Below are 18,571 nucleotides of genomic sequence, written 5' to 3' on the forward strand. Positions count from 1 at the left end.
AGCAATAATTTGGCATCACATCAACATTGCATATTCAAGAAAAACTGAGGAGAAGAAAATGCAGATGCTGTGCATTTGGTGTTATTGTTTATGCATAGTAATTTTTAATAGTTTTTTTTTCTTGAAAATATGTAAAAGTAATTTTTTTTTATTTTTTTAATTAGGATATTAATATATCAAAATTATTTAAAAATATTAATTTGATATTTTTTCAAAAGAAATACACTTTTAAAACGTATTTGAAAATGCATTCTTAAAACTTATTTGAGAATAAGATTAACCACGAATTTTTTAAAATTTTAAATTTTTTTGTTTTGATATATTAATATAAAAAATATAAAAAATAAAAAAAAATTATTTAAATATCAAAAACCAACTATTATCATAATATCAAATATAATTTTAATTTGCTTTGTTTATTAGTGTAATGATTGTAAATACATAAATAACAATTAATTTATTTTATATTATCAAATTTTATTAAGTGAGTATTTAGTTAAGTATTTAGAAGGGCTGTAATTTCTGTTTTTAAATGATTTTAAAATTATATTTTATTTAAAAAATATTAAATTAATATTTTTTTTTTATTTTTTTTATAATTCTAATGTTAAAAATAAAAAAATAATTTAATATCAATTTTAAACTCAATAAATCTTGATTTTTATAATTTTTTTTAAGGATATAATATATCAAGCATGTAGTTCAGGTTTTATTTTACCATAACCTCGACAGTTTATTTTGAAAAATATTCCATATTTCGGACTGGGACACCAACCTTTCGAGGATTCCCTGGGGACTGTGGGAGTTACTCAGAGCCTAAAATCCTTAATGACACAGAACAGCGTTTTCCAAATTCAAAGTAGCAAAGAGAACTCATGTCTTTCTCTCCTTCCTCCTCCTCCTCCTCTTCTTCTGTACAAACTCTACTCAAAAGTGGGTTCTCTCCAACTCTCAAATCCATCAACCAATTTCTCCACTTTCTTTCAAAATCCCACAAATACGAATTGATCACTCACTTTTTCTGTCAAATTAATCGAAACAAGATCAAATGCAACCCCCAAACTCATTCAGTTTTCACCTGTGCTCTCCTCAAACTCGACAAATTTGAAGAAGCAGAGCATTTTATGAAGACCCAGATGGAGAGATCTTTAAAAGTTTCAGGATTTGGCGTTTGGGATTCTTTAATTCGAGGTTTTAGTGTCAATAAAAAGGACCCTGAGAAGGGTTTGTCGATACTAAAAGATTGCTTGAGGAATTATGGTATTTTGCCTTCTTCTTTTACTTTTTGTTCACTGATTCATAGTTTTAGTCATAAAAGAAATATGAGTGGAGCAATTGAGGTGTTAGAGTTAATGAAGGACGAGAAAGTTAGATACCCTTTTAATAATTTTGTTTGTAGTTCAATCATTTATGGGTTTTGTAGGATAGGAAAGCCAGAACTTGCTATTGGGTTTTTTGAAAATGCTGTAAAGGTTGGAGCTTTAAGGCCCAATGTTGTGACATATACTACACTTGTGAGTGCACTTTGTATGTTAGGTAGAGTTAGTGAGGTCTGTGATTTGGTTTGTAGGATGGAGAAGAAAGGACTGGCATTTGATGTTGTCTTTTATAGCAATTGGATTTGTGGGTATTTTAGGGAAGGGATGTTAATGGAAGCGTTACGAAAGCATGGGGAAATGGTGGAAAAAGGAATAAATCTGGATATGGTAAGCTATACTGCACTCATTGATGGTTTTTCCAAGGGAGGGAATGTGGAGAAGGCGGTTGGTTTTCTAGACAAGATGATTCAAAATGGGTCAAGACCCAATTTGGTTACCTATACTTCAATTGTGATGGGGTTTTGCCAGAAAGGAAAAATGGATGAGGCGTTTGCAGCATTTAAGATGGTTGAAGATATGGGAATGGAAGTGGATGAGTTCGTTTATGCTGTTTTGATTGAAGGGTTTTGTAGGGAAGGAGACTTTGATCGTGTTTATCAGTTGCTTCAGGACATGGAGCTTAAGAGGATTAGTCCAAGCATTGTTACTTATAATACTTTGATCAATGGGTTGTGCAAGAGTGGGAGGACATTGGAAGCAGATGAAGTCTCAAAAAGGATACAAGGAGATGTAGTTACATACAGTACATTGTTACATGGGTACACAGAGGAAGAGAACGGTGCAGGGATTTTGGAAATTAAAAGGAGGTGGGAAGAAGCTGGAGTTTGCATGGATATTGTAATGTGTAACATACTTATCAAAGCACTTTTTATGGTTGGTGCATTTGAAGATGTGTATGCACTGTACAAAGGAATGAAAGAAATGGATTTGGTTGCAGATTCAGTTACTTATTGTACATTGATCGATGGATATTGTAAATCCAGTAGAATTGATGAAGCACTTGAGATATTTGATGAGTTTAGGAAGACGTCAGCTTCTTCAGTTGCATGCTACAATTGTATGATTAATGGGCTGTGCAAGAATGGTATGGTGGATGTGGCCACAGAGGTATTCATTGAACTCAGTGAGAAAGGTTTGACTTTTGATGTGGGCATCTATATGACTTTAATCAAGGCAATAGCTAAAGCAGAAAGCATGGAGGGAGTTTTGAATCTAATTTATAGAATTGAGAATCTGGGATTGGACATTTATGACACTCTATGCAATGACACAATCAGTTTTCTGTGCAAGCAGAAATGTCCCCTGGCTGCAACTGAAGTGTGCATGGTGCTCAGGAAGAATCAGTTGATTGTTACATGTACGTCTTACTATTCAGTTTTGAAAGGGCTTATTGATGATGGAAAAATATGGCTGAGTAAGCTCTTAATAGGAAGTTTTATGAAAGACTATGGCATTTCAGAACCTAAATTAAGTAAGATACTGCTGCATTACCTCAGTCTGAAAGACATTAACAGTGCACTTTGTTTTCTGAGTAAGATGAAGGAGAATGATTCATCTGTCACTTTTCCTGTTTGTGCTTTAAAAGTACTTATGAAAACTGGTAGATTTTTGGCTGCCTATGAACTTGTCATGGGAGCTAAACATAATCTACCAGTTATGGATGTGGTTGATTACTCTATCATTGTTGATGGCCTTTGCAAAGGAGGGTATCCTGTCAAGGCTTTAGATCTCTGTGCTTTTGTTGAAAAGATGGGTGTAATTTTTAACATAATAACTTATAATTCAGTCATAAACGGACTGTGCCGACAGGGTTGTCTTGTTGAAGCATTTCGGCTGTTCGATTCATTAGAGAAAATCAACTTGATTCCCTCAGAAATAACATATGCGACACTCATTGACAACTTATGTAAAGAAGGATATTTGGTGGATGCCAAGAAATTACTTGAGAGGATGCTCCTCAAGGGCTATAAAGGAAACACACGCATCTATAACTCATTCATTCACGGTTACTGCAAGTTTGGACAACTAGAGAAAGCCTTGAAGATTCTGGATCATATGGAGATCAAATACCTTGTTCCTGATCAATTTACTGTCAGTTCTGTGATTTATGGTTTTTGTCAAAAGGGTGACATGGAAGGGGCTCTAGGATTTTATTTTGAACACAAGGGGAAAGGTATATCCCCTGATTTCTTGGGTTTTCTGCGTTTGATAAGAGGCCTTTGTGCAAAGGGGAGGATGGAAGAGGCCAGGAGCATTTTAAGAGAAATGCTTCAGTCACAATCTGTTAAGGAGCTTATAAACAGAGTCAACACAGAGGTGGAAACAGAATCAATAGAAAGTATTCTTGTCTTTTTATGTGAGCAGGGAAGTATCAAGGAAGCAGTTACTGTACTTAATGAAGTTAGCTCTGTGTTTTTTCCTGTTGAAAAGTGGTTTAGCCCTTTTCATGAATCTCAAGAACTGCTGCCACTTTCAGAGTTGAATGGTTTTAGTAGTGTTTCTTCCAGCACTGTATCTTCTTGTGAAAGAAATGATTTGGATTTGGCATCTGTGAATAAAGTAGATAACATGGTGGAGAACCCTGGTGATTTGAAGAGGTTTTCTCAATGTAATTTCTTTGACTCTTATTACTCTCTTATCGCACCACTCTGCTTGAAAGGGGAGCTACGGGAGGCTAATATATTAGCAAAGGAGATGCTTGCTAGTTTGGATGGAGATTGTTAATGGATTACACATTGTTTGGTTCCACCAAGTTCACAGTTTCTTCCTCCCATGCAGAACATGTAACCTCCCTATTACAAATTTCAGGTACATCAAACTAATTTTTGCTTGTTTATGGTCTTTAAACTGAGATAATGTTATTCAGTATTGTGGTCTACGATAAATAATCCTGCAAAGAGCAGTTTAACACAATAATGATGCTGGAATTTAAATATGTTATGTAGTGGATAAGATGGTGTCTTTAATTAACGGTTTGACTTGGTCATATGTGATTTCAGAATAAATGAGTCAAAACTTTGAAATAGTATCTTAGGAAAGTTAAACTATACATATGAGATTATTGGTTTCAAGAGGTCAAGGAAATAGAAATCTTGCAAGCACCAAAGACTATCTAAGGCTATATAAGTAGTCTTGTAGTGTAGATGTCATATCATGTTATTTTATATTTTTAATGAATTATCTTTTATGGTTGTTTAGGTTGAGTTTGGCTCCTTTCTATCCATTTATGGTTTGCTTCTTCTTCTTCTTTTTCCACGTGTGCGGATTTGAATATTTGTGTTTCTTCTCTCCTCCTGTCGTATCAATAAGTCTTATCTTCTGTTATAATAGGCATTCCAATAAAATCAACATTAAAGTGTTTTTGAACTCGTTGCATCTGGGTTACTCAGAAGATTATATAAGGTTGAGTCTAATTCATCTTGTGAAATTCAACTAGATCAGCCAACTAGCACGTATTTTTTATTGAAAACCAAATGTTTTAAATTTTGGGTTTTGCATGTCCCCATTTGTAAGCTTTTTATATTTTCAGCTACGTCCTTGTATTATAGTCCTCCATACATGACATGAGGAACCCATTTCTTTGGCTCGAGGCATTTGAAGGAGCCAACTTCTATCTTGCATTGCTTATATATATATATATATATATATATATATATATATATATATATAACTACCTCTTGCAATCCTTTCATAGCTGCTCTTGGCTGGGTTTGCGCTTTCCACCATCCCCTCCCTTTGACTCTCTGTCACCTTAAGTCGTAATATTGTGAAGATTGTTGTTCTCTTTTTGTTACAATTGTTTCAAAACTTTCCTGTTTTCTTTTTGCATTTATGCTCTTTAAAGATAAGCCTTCTGGTGTGAAATTAAATTAATAATACAAGGTATTAGAACTCATTTAAGTTGTTCTGCTTTTGGGAACAATTTAGGAGTTCAACTGAAACAATGTATATGAAATATTAAATGAGAATACTTCAGAGTAGACAAATGACAATGACTGTGATTGGTCTTATGGTTTAATAAAATGCCTCATTTTTCTGGCCTTGAAACTGTGGTTTCAGGGGTTTAGTAAGCATAATGGGCAAGCATTTACTTTATATTTTTGAAGGAAGAAACGATTACTGGGTGCTTTTAAAAGTTGCTTCCAAGGATGTAGGTTTGTAAATACTTTTCCACCAAATTCCCTAAGCATGTAAGCATTCTTTCCTCCATTTCAAGATCCAGATGGATCGTAGCACCCCCTTCCACTTCTTTTTCTTCATATGCTTTTCCTTGCATATCCAAACAGAAATAAATTTGACAATGATGAAAATGATCTCATTTTAAACATCTTCATCCTCCTCTTTTTCTTTTTCTTGTAATTTCCGTTTCATCTTGTCCATATGGTTATTCATTCGGCTTCATAATAAGACCTTCACTTGAACAGCGTCATCCACAAGTAAAATATTCACTTTTATCATTGGGATATGATTTGGTTCCCTTTTCTTTTTTAGCTGGTGCATCAAATTTACATTGACTAGAACCATTTACATTGATACAGGGAATGGTGAGGCTAGGAAATTGAATGAATGAAGCAGCATCACTCGCTTCAGCAATCTCATATTGTTTAAGGTAAATTTTAAAATTCTTGATGTTTTTATATTCTCCTCTGTTTTGTCTTTCCTTCATTTTGGTCTTGGATTGTTAATTTAGAGTTTTCTTTTTTGTTATTTTAGGATGTCTTGATGGGATTGCTTTTCGTTGAGGTGATTCTGGGAGGCTGGACTTTCGTGTTCTGGAATGGTTCAACAGCGCTTGCATGAGCTGAAGATGGATTTAATACAGGCGTAGCAGGGATCTTTCCTATTTCATTGGCCCTATCTGTCCTAATTGCCATGGAGACCATAGTGCCTGTCAATCCAACATGCTTGGGGTTTTGAATTTTATCATTTCGCATCTTATGATGAAAATCAGCAGGGTTTAGGTTCTCTCTATAACTTGCTTTCTTCTATGGCTGTAATGTAACCTCCTTTTTTTATGGTTTTTCTTGGTGGTGTTGCCTCTAACGTCCAAAATTGCTAGATAGAATCGGAGAGGGTTCTGCTCTTACACTTGTGATGGTTTGTGAAAATTGGCAGGGACACTCCAATGTTTCTTCTGCAAAGCTAGGATGAGTCCGTATAAAAAGATGCATTGCATGAGGGGATCAAGAGATGTTATTCCGATCCACACAGCGGGGTGTCTAGCAACAAAGTTTGGATATTTAGGCGTCTGAGTTGGCTGCTGGCACAACAAGGTGGTGCCTTTCTGCATGGCGTCTTCTGGCAATGTTTCTGTGTTGGTTTTCCAGGAATGTAATCTTCTGCATTCAATATCAGAAATATATTCTTGTGATCATAGTTCCGAAACCTGGCCAAATCAGATAATGTAAATTATAGTTTTTGTGATCATAGTTCGGCATTCAATATGAGATAATGTACATTATAAACCGTAATCAATATATTTTAGTCATTATAGGGATTCTAAAATAAATAGAATCCTTAGATCATATTGATTTTTCTTTATTATTTCAAGCATTTATTTTTTAAAAAAATGAGTTAAGTCATATAACTTACCCATTCTTGTCCCAAACCTTAGATCATATTGATTTTTAGGTCAGGGCTTATAATTATGGCAAGTGCAAAGATTTTTTCCAATAAAGTCACCAATTAGAAGGGTGCAAATAGACATTCCAGATTGCTTTGTTTTTCTTGATAATATGAGAAAGGAGTCCAGGTGAGGAAATGCTACCAACTCCCCATTGAGCCTATAGACAAACCAGACCCCTCGAAAGCCGAAGGATCTCCTGTTCACTGTGCAACTCAGCTCCTTCCTCGTCAAGATCAATTCAAATGCAGACAGGTGTTGTCTCTCAGGTTTTTACCACAGCATTATTCAAATGTAATGCCGTATAGAAGCATTTACAAAGACAGGCATCCAAATTCAACAAGCCAAGGTGAGAGGTCCTAGAATTTGGGAATTTTGAAGAAAAGAAATACTCTTTCAATTCAAATGGAAAGCAGGAAAATTGGGAATTTTAAGCTGATATAACTTCCTATACTTCTTTAAAAAAAAATATTGAAGGAATTTTGTTTTTAAGCTTCTGACAAATTTTCAAATAAGTTGTACAAAGTTTTGTCTTTGCAAGTTCGCAATTTTATTTTATTTTTTTTATTTTTACAAAACATCCAACCATTAAATGCACTAAAATAAATCCCTCAAAATTCACTATACCAAAGGAGAACACTAATGGCCCAAAATGAAGGGAAAAAATGGATAACAAATCAATCACCCACTCCTGTGGAAGGCGGCAACACTAGCTAACTGTTGGCCTCCATCCCATCTAAAGTCATCCTAACTGCTCTCCAAGTTGCCCTTGCACACAAGAATTGTGCTAGAGGAACGGAACATTCACACCTTGATGACACAACATTTACAAATTTGTAACTTGGAAGGTTCAATGAGAAACCAAGATGGTGGGTGGTCGAAAGCAACAGTCGGTTCGACCAAAGAATTTGAAGTGTTAAAACTATCTCACTCAAAGTGCTGTGTAGTTCGAGAAAAGCTGCAACAAATCATCAATAGTTTCTTTGTGGAATTTCCTCGCAAACAAGTAACATGGTCGTGTGATACCATTCCATAGGCAAGGCTGCACCTGCACTTCCTTCTACAAAAAGCACAAGGGAACGGAGAAACAAAGACGTCAGCCAACAACTTATGAAAGAATTCAGTACCTAAATAGCCTTGAAAAAATTGTACCTTTTCATCACTTGTCACATGAATACTCAAATCGATTGACTGCGTAAAGATAAAAACATTCATATGGTTACGATCAAGTCCCGTATGAATAACACAGTTCAACAAAAAACATCCATAAGAAATTAACTAAAAATATAACAGGAACAACCAGTCCACCTTTAAACATATTGGCATGCCAACCTACATAAAGGCCAGTAAATGATCCAATCCAAGTTGTGATGACCAATTATACCGTTTTACATTGTCATACAAAGGGGAAGCAAGGGAATAGTTACTAAAATGATTGGCTATCTGGGATGAAGGAGTGGGTATTTGATGGATGCTTGTAAACTCCAATCACTTCCATTCAGCTGTATCTACAAAGAACTTTAAACTACTATGCCAGTGATAAACCGAACTCTCACTAAAAACACCAATGGCAGTACCTATTCAAAAAGATACTCTTAAATATGAAGAAAGACCTACCGTAATATTCCTCAGAAGGTCATAAGTAACATCCTGAGACCTATACAATTTTGGATGCCACTTTCTCTCAGACCAGTCAACATGTGTTACTGACCAGTTTGCTATTCCACCTGGATCAACCATCTGAATTCACATATATAAAAGAATGTCATAATGAGGAACCAGGATATGGAAGGTCAAGTTAATGGAATATTGAGGAAGATTCTCACATGGAAGTAGGTTGGCAAATAATGTTCATCAGCAATGCAATTTTTCCCTTCCAAGCCAGGCTGAAATTATGTAAAAAATCCATGTCAATATCATAATCAGAACAAAATTTAGAAACTCCACAATGTACAAAGTCCCACAAGCAAGCATGTTGTCATGAAACATTTAAAAATGGTCACAGTTAACAAATGCAAGATAAAAGACAATTTGTTGTGGCATTTGCTTGAACTTAAAACATGGAAGAAGGGTTCAAAGTTAAGCTGAATGAGATTGAATATCGAACAATTTTTTTATTTAGATCATCCCACCATCCAGTAATGACATCATATTGTTCCCTGCTGTGGGAATCTGATATGGTTCCAGGAGGAAAACACTAGTTGGATGCAAAGCGTACAAAATATTTTGTTGGTGAAAGAGATGCAGACAGTCTGGTTGTAATAGGTTTTCAAATTGCAATCCAAGTAAAGAACAAAAAAAGAACAAAAAAAAAAGGAATAAAACAAAGAAAGAAAAGGACAAATAATTAAGAAATTATAAAGAAAGAACAAATGAATCTTCAAATAAAAAAAACAGAGCATGCTGCGATCATGAACAAATAAAGAATCCTTTATTCTGATTATTATTCCTAATATTAGAGTTGTATGACCAAGTGTGAATGATATATAAAAAAAAAGTTCTCTGGATGGAGGTCAGACGAATCAAACAAAATTTAGGAAGATCTCTAAGATCTTTAAGGAAAAATTCCCTAAAATCTCAAATACTGTTTTGATATTCCAATGTGAGAATCAAGAGCTAAGTGTGCATTCAGCAAACCAAATTCTTGCACTACACTTAGAAGAGACAACGTGTACCATGAAGAAAATAAAACAATCATATACATATATGCAACTCTGTGGCTGTTGGAATAATGCAAAACCCATATAGAACAGATTATAAACACCTATTACAAAACCATAACTTAAGTCAGAATTCAGGAGAAAATACCTTGCAGTAATCACGGAATTTTGAATAGTAAAGGCTGTCAGCCAAAACCATCACAGCATGTTGTCGCTTCATTGAGAACCACTGCATAAAAGTTCATTCATTAAAAACTGTGAAAATAAACTGACAGAATTTGAATCGAGCATCTATGTTCTATGTTGATGTATCTATCTACACCAAAAGCTCCATTGTAAACATGACAACATATCTAGAAGTCACACTAATATGCTTCTATGCCTGACTGTAAGATATTACATCAAGAACCCACGTTCAAGGGTAAATAGCCAAAAGCTTAGCATGATCATAACTAGTAGGAATTACAATAGACATTTACATCTGGCCTTCTAATGCATGTTCATGCAGCCAATAATGAAAAATATGAAATAATTGACTGCATTATTTTCTTTAGTTGCTCCTGGGAGAACAAAAAGGGTTGCCATAAAAAATATAGCCATATGGTCAAATTGGCTTGGAGGAAGTATACCTGTGCACCCTTACTAAAGTCTTTCATCTCAACTTCAGGTAACATGTGCTCTGAATACCTGCCATTCCCATGTGGGCCAGGATCGTAAAAGCTGAAAACAAAAGGGCACATCCATCAGGATGGGACAAAAGGATCAATTTGAAATATAAAGGTCTTCAATTTTACTCCATTTCAGTAGTGATTGATCTATGACAGTCCAAACAAACAACATTTCTATAATCATAGTAGCCAACTGGAGAATCTTACACAAGTACCATAAGGTCACCGCCATGTATGAGAACAGTACTTACCGATCAACATAGCTTATATTTGTAAACATAAGATAGTTGTAGATGTAGTCAAACTTGTACAATGGCACACAACTGCAATGTCAGATGAGATTTGATCATTCAGTCAGGGCAGTCAAAATTATATCAAATTCAGGTTATTTTCAAGATTGAATGGGTAAAAGCTACAGGAAGATATAATGTGATACCTATCAGAAAGTAACACAAAGTGTTGGTTATCAGGGTCTCTAAGAGCATTTGCCAATAGGCGTCTCTCTGCATCAATCATCGAAATTTTTCCCCATATCACCTGCAAAAAAATTCCCCAAGCCAGAATTTATTAGCTGTTCACCAGATCCAAACTCATTTAGTAATTTGAGTGATATGTGATCTGTTTTTCAGTCAATGAACATACACTAAAAATATAGCTTTCAGCATGTCTAATAACATGAGATAATTCTACCATTCATCACATAGTTTATAGTGCATGCTACAGGTGTCCCATTACTCATTACAAGGGTAGCATTAACATGATCTCTACATCATATATGGTAAAATTAACTAGTTATACCAACTCTTTGGAGATTAAACATGGATTTGGGAAATCAATATCTGCAGTACCATGATGATTTTGACGCAGATAAATTCCATCCCAATAGTCTGTCAGAAAGTTTAAATTTTCCCACTCTCAGAACAACTATTGATTCGTCAAAATTTGTTCCACATCTTCAGATATAGCAAACAAGATAGTTTTTACAAGATTTATGCAGATGTTTTGGTTCATTATCATTAAAGAGTGCTGACTCCAGAACAGAGGGACAATTGAAGAAGGCATCAGGTCACCACTGATTCATCTTTCAATGGCTGACATTTGACATTATCAGCAGAGCAGGGGAAATGGTCAATCAGGAAAAGGAAAGTGGACAGCTTATAGAAGGAACAGGACTCCAAGAGCACCAAGGCATCATCCCAAATGAATATCCCGAATGGGTGTATTAAAAGAAGCCAAATCCTATTAACTCATCTAGCATGTCCTTTCTTACAAGCCCCAGATACAACATATGTGATTGACAAGGCAAGTTTGTTTGAGAAATCATTGGCCAGCCATCTATTCTTAACAATGGGAAACCCAAACCTAGAAAATAACTAATCACTGTTAATTTGAAAGCAGAGCAAGCACCAGAAACCAAGAGACTATGTGTAACCAAAAAATAATGAAGAAACTTAGAAGCCTGCAAAGCCCTGAAACAAATGCAGCAAATAGGGAAAAAGTAGAAAGGCAATAAGATATTCTTTTAAACATACATCCAAAAGTGTGAAAAATCAACGTAAAACATTAATAGATTAAATATATGAAAATCCAAAAAGGCACGTCACATTGACATTAAATTTACAGACCTGGTCACTGCGTATATCTTGATTAACAAAGTAACGGCTCACATGAACTGGTTTTTCCTTGGATGCATGCACATAAACAGAGAATCTATCCTCGTGACCCTGGCAGAGAAGATAAATTAGTTTCAGCTACAGGTACTTTTATAACAAGATTAGAGACTAACCGAACATACAACAAAAAGGAAATCTGTCAGCAAACATCAGCAGTTTTGACATTGATTACAGCATATTAACATCCCATCAACCTAACACCTAAACTGCACAATGACATCGTGTACATAGCTGAACCACACAGAAATCTGAGTTGGCTAAATCAATTGTGCAAACAGCACCTAAAACCTGTAGTATTTATTGTATATGCATTATGGACCACATAAATCACTAAACAAGCCTTACTAGTTTAGGAACATCAACTGTTACAGTTCAGAACGACATGCAGCTTGACAATATCGACAATGTTTTTCAATTGCAACTTCACTGGAGCATGTTATAACAGTCAATAATGCAATGACTTTTTGTGATATTACAATTTCTTTGGGGATAAAAATCATATTTCCAGCTAGGACTTCTGGAAATGAATCTCTGTAAAATAAGCTTCCAGACAAGATTGTTTGTACTACATTTCAGAGTCCTAGCTTCATGTCTTCAAACATATTATCAGATCTAATACAGAGAAAATGATGACTATATGTATACCTTTTCTCCTCCAAAGATTCTTTTACGTTTTTTTATCCTATGACATGCAAGAAGAATCTTTCCCATGAAACTATCTTAGACAACGTTGCATTCATCCCTTCCTATCAAATCATTTAAACATTCATCAAAATCATCTTATCTGTATTAGAACACTGGGACTAATCTTCTAGCTAATGCAATGTGCCAATTTCTAGCCTGTCCAATCCAAGACATAGATGGGAACTAACGATCATCAATCAATATAGAGTTAAAGCCTTATCTATAAATTCAAGATTAGTAGACAGTTTAAATATGTTTACTTATCAAAGATTGTCTGAAACATGAACATGCATAAGCTCCATCTATTCTCGTAAAAATGATAAGCCACAACTAGAAAATGATTTCTTTGATCCAATAACTTTAAAGGCAATAATTGATAATAATTCAACAGAATGTATAGAAAAGATATGAATATTTAACATAAGGTGAGATCAAAGCTTACAGAGAAAAATTTGTCCCAGAGTTTCTCGAAAGGTAAGGGGCCAGGAGTCAAAAACATAAAAGCAATTTTAGCGTTCTTTGTTGGAGTAAGAGATGCACTCAAAATTTCCCTAATCACAACACGAGAAGCAATTTCTTCATCTGTAAGTTCCCTTGTAGGAGCAGGTGGAAGCCAATCTGTTAGAACCTGGCATCCTCTTGAAGAAAATACATAACAAGCATTCCTGCTTTGCGGTGGATAGATATAAGCACAAACTAGAAACAGGCTGACCATTGAAACCAAAACAATAATCCATGTTGGCCTCTTCGAAGGAGGGCGGTGGCGAGCTACAGGCAAAATCTGCATATCACCCATGCCTAGACGCCACACTTGAGATGTCTTCATCCACTACAAGCACATCAGAGAAGAAACTCCCAGTGATGCATCACTTTACTCACAGCCACATTTCACCACTCTCTCTCAAACAAGAAATTAGGATTTGAAAGCAAGAAGGGATTCTCCAATTGATTGAAAAAAATCTCCAATAGAGTGCAAAAAATCTGAAGTCAGAAAGTAGAAATCATTAGTTGGTGTAACATAATCCATCAATTAATATTCGACATGTTAAAATACACCTATTTGGATTGCATAACTGATAATCAAGTATAAACCCCAGGAACAAATAAAAGAAGAGGAATAGGTTTGCTTCTTAACAAATGGGGCAGAGAATCTTCAATGCTTTGCAATAACAAAGAGAAAACCATTTTATTTGCAAACACGCCCTCGGAAAACAAAACAAGGAAAAACAGCACAATCATGCCATCATTAACCCAAACTAATCGCCAGAGAAATAACAACACAACCATTAACCAAGCCAAGAAATCGCACAACAAACTCTCAAACATAAGAAATAATGTAGGTGAGGATCTAAGAGTAAGAAGAAAAAAACTAAAAGGACAAATGGTATAATGTCAGAAGGCACCTTTATGGTCAAATCAAGCTCCAATCAGATGGCACTTGAGAATTTACTTTGCTAATAGCACAAAATCTAAATTCTAAAACTCAAAATCTTTATCCTACCTTTTCTAAGCAAACAAACTGGGCCAAAAAAGGTGAAAGCTTTTTGAACAATTGAAGATTAAAACCAAACCATGACGAAAGATCAAATAAAAAACAAGATCAAGAAACTTAAAAGGAAAATAAAAAAGCCTTGATGGATACAAACAATTCAAAGTCCTCGAATTGCCCAACTACTAAAACCAAACCCGTATCCCCTGCTTCACCAATAAATTCATATAAAAAACAAACCCCTGGAAAAAAGTCAAACCAATCCACAACAATTCTTAAATATCAAAATCTTCACACTTCAATTCCCTCTTACAGTTCCAAAGCAAAACACAAAACCCACGACTCATTCCAAATACAAAACCAAAATGCACACTCAATTGCGCACTGAAGTCAACCCCTCCCCTTCCTAAATATCAAAATTTTCACACTTCAATTCCCACCCCCTGTTTGGTTCCCAAGAAAATAAAAGAAGCAATCTTTTCTTGCAATAAAATTCAAAAGTATACTGAATTAGCCATTCACTTGACCAGCCTAAAACACTCCCTTAGATCCATGCAACCATACAACAATTCTTAATACCAACACAACCCACAAAAACACAACAAACATAAAAAAAGATTCATTATTTCCTCTCTTTTCACTTCCTTTTCCTCAATTCTTTCCCTCAAAACCTAAACAACAAACATGAATCAAAACCCCCCCGCCCCCATCAACTAAAAAAACCAATGAATGAGCCAAAAACAATAACAACACCTGATAAAGCTGAACAGAGAAGAACCCAGATCTCAAATTCTCTCAATCAATTCAAAAACTTGATTCAAAAAGATCAAATATTTCTCCCCTTATTGGCTGTTCAAGATCTGGTGCCACCCAAGAACCACAAAAATAAAATAAAAAACAAAAACACAAAAACCTAGAAAGGAAAACACTTTATATTTACATATATAGCGAGAGGTAAGAGAGTGTTTGTGTCTGTCTCTGTGTCTTCGTATGATCCGTTTATGTGTGTTGTGTTTTGTTGTGAGTTTCTTCTTCTCTCTGTTGTTTTGCTGGCTCTCTCTCTCTCTCTCCCTCTCTCTCTGTCTTAATATATATTTTTCTCTCCCTCTTACATCCAAAAATGGTAAGAAAATGGAGAAGTCTTCCTATGTGGTATCATCCGGTCGTTATTTAGGGAGGGGCTGGCTCTGTTCCAAACAGAAAAACAGGTAGGAAATTCAAGCCGGCGGATTATTTTTGTTAATTAAGTAGTAATTAAATTGATTAATGATTCATTACGGTTTTCTTAATAGTATGACCATGCTTGCTTTGATTATTTGATGGATAAATTAGGAAAAGAAAAAAGAAAAAAAAAAAAGGAAATGTGTCTTGTTGCATGTTAGGAAGTGATCTCTGGGTGCCGGTGTTTTGAATTGAGTTGGAAAATTAAGGATGTGAAATGACTTAAACACCCTTGTAATTTTAATTGACCATACTCATAGATATATATATTAAGCTTTGGTTTTGACATGTTTATAAGTGTAAAAAAAAATTAAAACTCTTGGTGTGTACATCTATTTTATCAATTAAAAAAATATATTATTGGTATAAGAGGTAAGATTTTGTGTTTCGAGGTAGGCTTAATTTGTATACCTTAAAACTAATTTAAGATATCATTCATTATAAAATAAAAATAATAATTATGGGGTCAATGTTTTTTTTCTTTGCTTTAGTACAAGAGATTGACTTTGCAATTTCTTATTGATTTGTTGAAATTTTCATAGATATTTAGGTAGGGAGGCATAGTTGGAACAATTCAAAGTTTCAAAAAAAAAAATAAGACAACAATAAACTATAAATTATAATTTATTAGTGGAAATTTCAATTAATTACACAATTATAATAGAACACTAGGGCCATGATTTAGGATCTAATCTTAATCCTTCTATTATTTCATTCTCTCTCTCTTCTCTTTTTTTTTTTTTTTTTTTGGATTTTTATGAGTCCTTATCGACCTTTTGGGAATTGGTCCTTTTTTTTTTAATTCTTATTATAATTATGATGCGATTTAGAGATATTGACTTTTCTTACCTAATTCCTTGTATTGATGGTTTCAGAACTGTTACCATTGAATCAAACAACTACCCTAAATGGAAGGATCTTGCTTGCTGTGATCAAAATACATGCAAAAAATTAATATTTTCTAAAAAAAATAGAAAATAAAATCCTTATTAATTGTTTGCCATGTTTTTATTGCCCTACAGAAAATAAATGAATTAAAAAATAGAAAAAAATGGAGTAATAATTTAATTTCCAATTTTACATGTCATTTTGTTGCAGGCTAGGTTGCATCTGCCAAAAGGGTGAAACTAAGCTCTATTTAATTGCTATGCATAGTTTTGTTCAAATTATTTAATTTTCAACTATGTAGGAATGGAAAAGGAAAGGTCTCACATTGATTTGATCGATCTGACTGTTTCTAAGAAATACTCTGCCGCTAACAAAGATAATTTAATAATGGGTATGGAACGGTCCTTGTAAGCATTCTCCTTTTCTTTTTTTCTTTTTTTCTTTTTTTGCATTAATAAAAGTATTTTTAAATTATTCTCGTATACTTTCACTAAATCATTCTTGGATCTAGTTTTAAGAAGTGGTATTGGACTTGCCCATTCAACACCTAGTATGAGCTGTATTTTAAATTAATCTAGAAAGTAGTTTGCTAGGTTGATTGTACAAGTCTACTCGGTCAAAATTTTGTATTATTTTTGTTTAAAAATTTTCAAAACAATTTTATTTTACTTATTTTAAAAAAAATCTAAAAATAATACTTTTTTTATTAACCCAGTTCAACTGAGGTTAATTCACTTAGTCCATAATTAGAGTATTAATGATTTTAAAATAACTTTCACATTGATATATAAAAAATTAATTTTTTATATCATTTTAAGATTCAAACCTTCATTAATTTACTAATAATCTACAAAATAAAGTGAAGCAATTAATTATAGATGTTTACTAATTAATAATGATATAATTCTTTTTTGGCAATTATTATTGGCTCATTTGACATTTGATAAGGGATCACACACAGATGACACATTTCTTCACATGGAGAGGGTCTGCTGTTGACCTAAACAAACTTAATTATATGCTCGAACAAATCATGCAAAATAAAATAGGATTCGTTGTTTATTTTTCTCTTGAAACTTTGTAACATGGCTCGTGAGCCACAATTATGTGGTCACACTATATATTAAATATTCAATCATTTTTTTTTTGAAAAAGAATTATTTGTCATGTTATCTTATGATCGATGAACAAATTTTCAAATGCTAAGCTTGTATTCATGAACCTTTTTCCCCCCTCGTCCATGCATGATTCGATGGATCTCGGAGTAAGTAAATAAATAAATAAAACAAATATTTTAATTTTTACTATTGTTTGGTTATAAAATAGTCATTTGCTTCAAGTTCTTTCTCTCTGTTTGGAATTTTGTTCTAACTCATGGGAAATGATATGCTTTTATTGAGGAATTATTTGCAATAGAGACTCGCCGTTTCCTCTTCCTTTCCTGTAAAAATAATGTATTGTCACTCAATTTCTTAAAAAACTAATGTTAATTTCTAGAAGTAGAACGGTCGATCTCCATGCTTTATATATATGTTGACATGCAAGATCAAATTTGGAGTCTTAAGAGTTGATTTTTAGGCATTGAAAAGTAAACGGGAGACGAGAGAAAAACCTTTTTAAAGGATTTTGTATTTGCTTCTAAGGTAATATACCAAATACAAAGACAGAGTCAAAGGTGAACAGTTGTATCAGAAGATAACATGTCCAATTAGCACTTCTCCCTATAATGATGCTATGTATTTTTTTTTTTTTTGGTAATCCGAGGTGTCCGGGCCAGCTTACGCGCACCACAACTAATCTCCGGACCCACTGAACACCCTGCAAGCCCAGTAGGCAGATAAGACACCGCGGGGGTGACAGGCGTGCACGCTGAGGCTCGAACCCAGGTGACAGAGGCAAGGAAATCTTACCTCTGCCGCTGGGCCACAAGCCTCGGTGCGCTATGTATATATATTGTTTTTATTGTTGAATGGTACTGGAATCAAGTGGGAAATGATTTTCTTTCAAATATTAATGCTAATAATTTAATACAATGATATAAAAATAAAAAAATTTATATATTCATTCATTTAGGAGCCCGTTTGGCTAAGCGTTTGCAGCAGCATTTTTATTTAACAGTACCAACATATCGTTTGGTTACAAAATAAGCCGCAGTTTTCATGCATGGACCTCACCTTTATCTGCGTTCAAAACTCAATTTTGCTGAAGCAGAAATTAGATGCTTTTCATTTCCTGTTCATGCAACTGTGTTTATAAACACAGTATAAAATTGTTCCCATCTTCCTT

At 34.2% G+C, this 18,571-nt stretch overlaps 2 protein-coding genes across 6 annotated transcripts; one reads left to right on the forward strand and one right to left on the reverse strand.

Annotated features, from left to right (window-relative positions):
* Positions 1–731: 731 nt before the first annotated feature.
* LOC18107833 (pentatricopeptide repeat-containing protein At5g57250, mitochondrial) lies at positions 732–6,904 on the forward strand. Of its 4 annotated transcripts, none has more exons than XM_052449042.1 (4): positions 732–4,187; positions 4,578–5,569; positions 5,918–5,988; positions 6,093–6,904. In XM_052449042.1, exon 1 carries the CDS (start codon positions 876–878, stop codon positions 4,101–4,103), a length of 3,228 nt encoding a protein of 1,075 aa, XP_052305002.1. In that variant the 5' UTR covers positions 732–875; the 3' UTR covers positions 4,104–4,187; positions 4,578–5,569; positions 5,918–5,988; positions 6,093–6,904. The 4 variants fall into 4 exon arrangements, with proteins under 4 accessions (XP_052305002.1, XP_024446243.1, XP_006372189.1 ...); XM_024590475.1 differs by having other exon boundaries at positions 5,439–5,569; XM_006372127.2 differs by lacking the exon at positions 4,578–5,569 and having other exon boundaries at positions 6,093–6,340; positions 6,495–6,904.
* Positions 6,905–7,528: 624 nt separating this feature from the next.
* LOC7490506 (glycosyltransferase BC10) lies at positions 7,529–15,397 on the reverse strand. Of its 2 annotated transcripts, none has more exons than XM_002325233.4 (11): positions 15,117–15,397; positions 13,130–13,668; positions 11,956–12,054; positions 10,767–10,867; positions 10,582–10,653; positions 10,292–10,382; positions 9,811–9,891; positions 8,829–8,888; positions 8,620–8,742; positions 8,155–8,193; positions 7,529–8,062 (listed from the first exon to the last, which is right to left on the reverse strand). In XM_002325233.4, exons 2-11 carry the CDS (start codon positions 13,511–13,513, stop codon positions 7,934–7,936), a joined length of 1,179 nt encoding a protein of 392 aa, XP_002325269.2. In that variant the 5' UTR covers positions 13,514–13,668; positions 15,117–15,397; the 3' UTR covers positions 7,529–7,933. The 2 variants fall into 2 exon arrangements, with proteins under 2 accessions (XP_002325269.2, XP_024446203.1); XM_024590435.2 differs by having other exon boundaries at positions 14,930–15,397.
* Between the last annotated feature and the right edge of the window lie 3,174 nt (positions 15,398–18,571).

This window comes from Populus trichocarpa, chromosome 18 (assembly GCF_000002775.5).
Source record: "Populus trichocarpa isolate Nisqually-1 chromosome 18, P.trichocarpa_v4.1, whole genome shotgun sequence".
Taxonomy (NCBI): Eukaryota; Viridiplantae; Streptophyta; class Magnoliopsida; order Malpighiales; family Salicaceae; genus Populus; species Populus trichocarpa.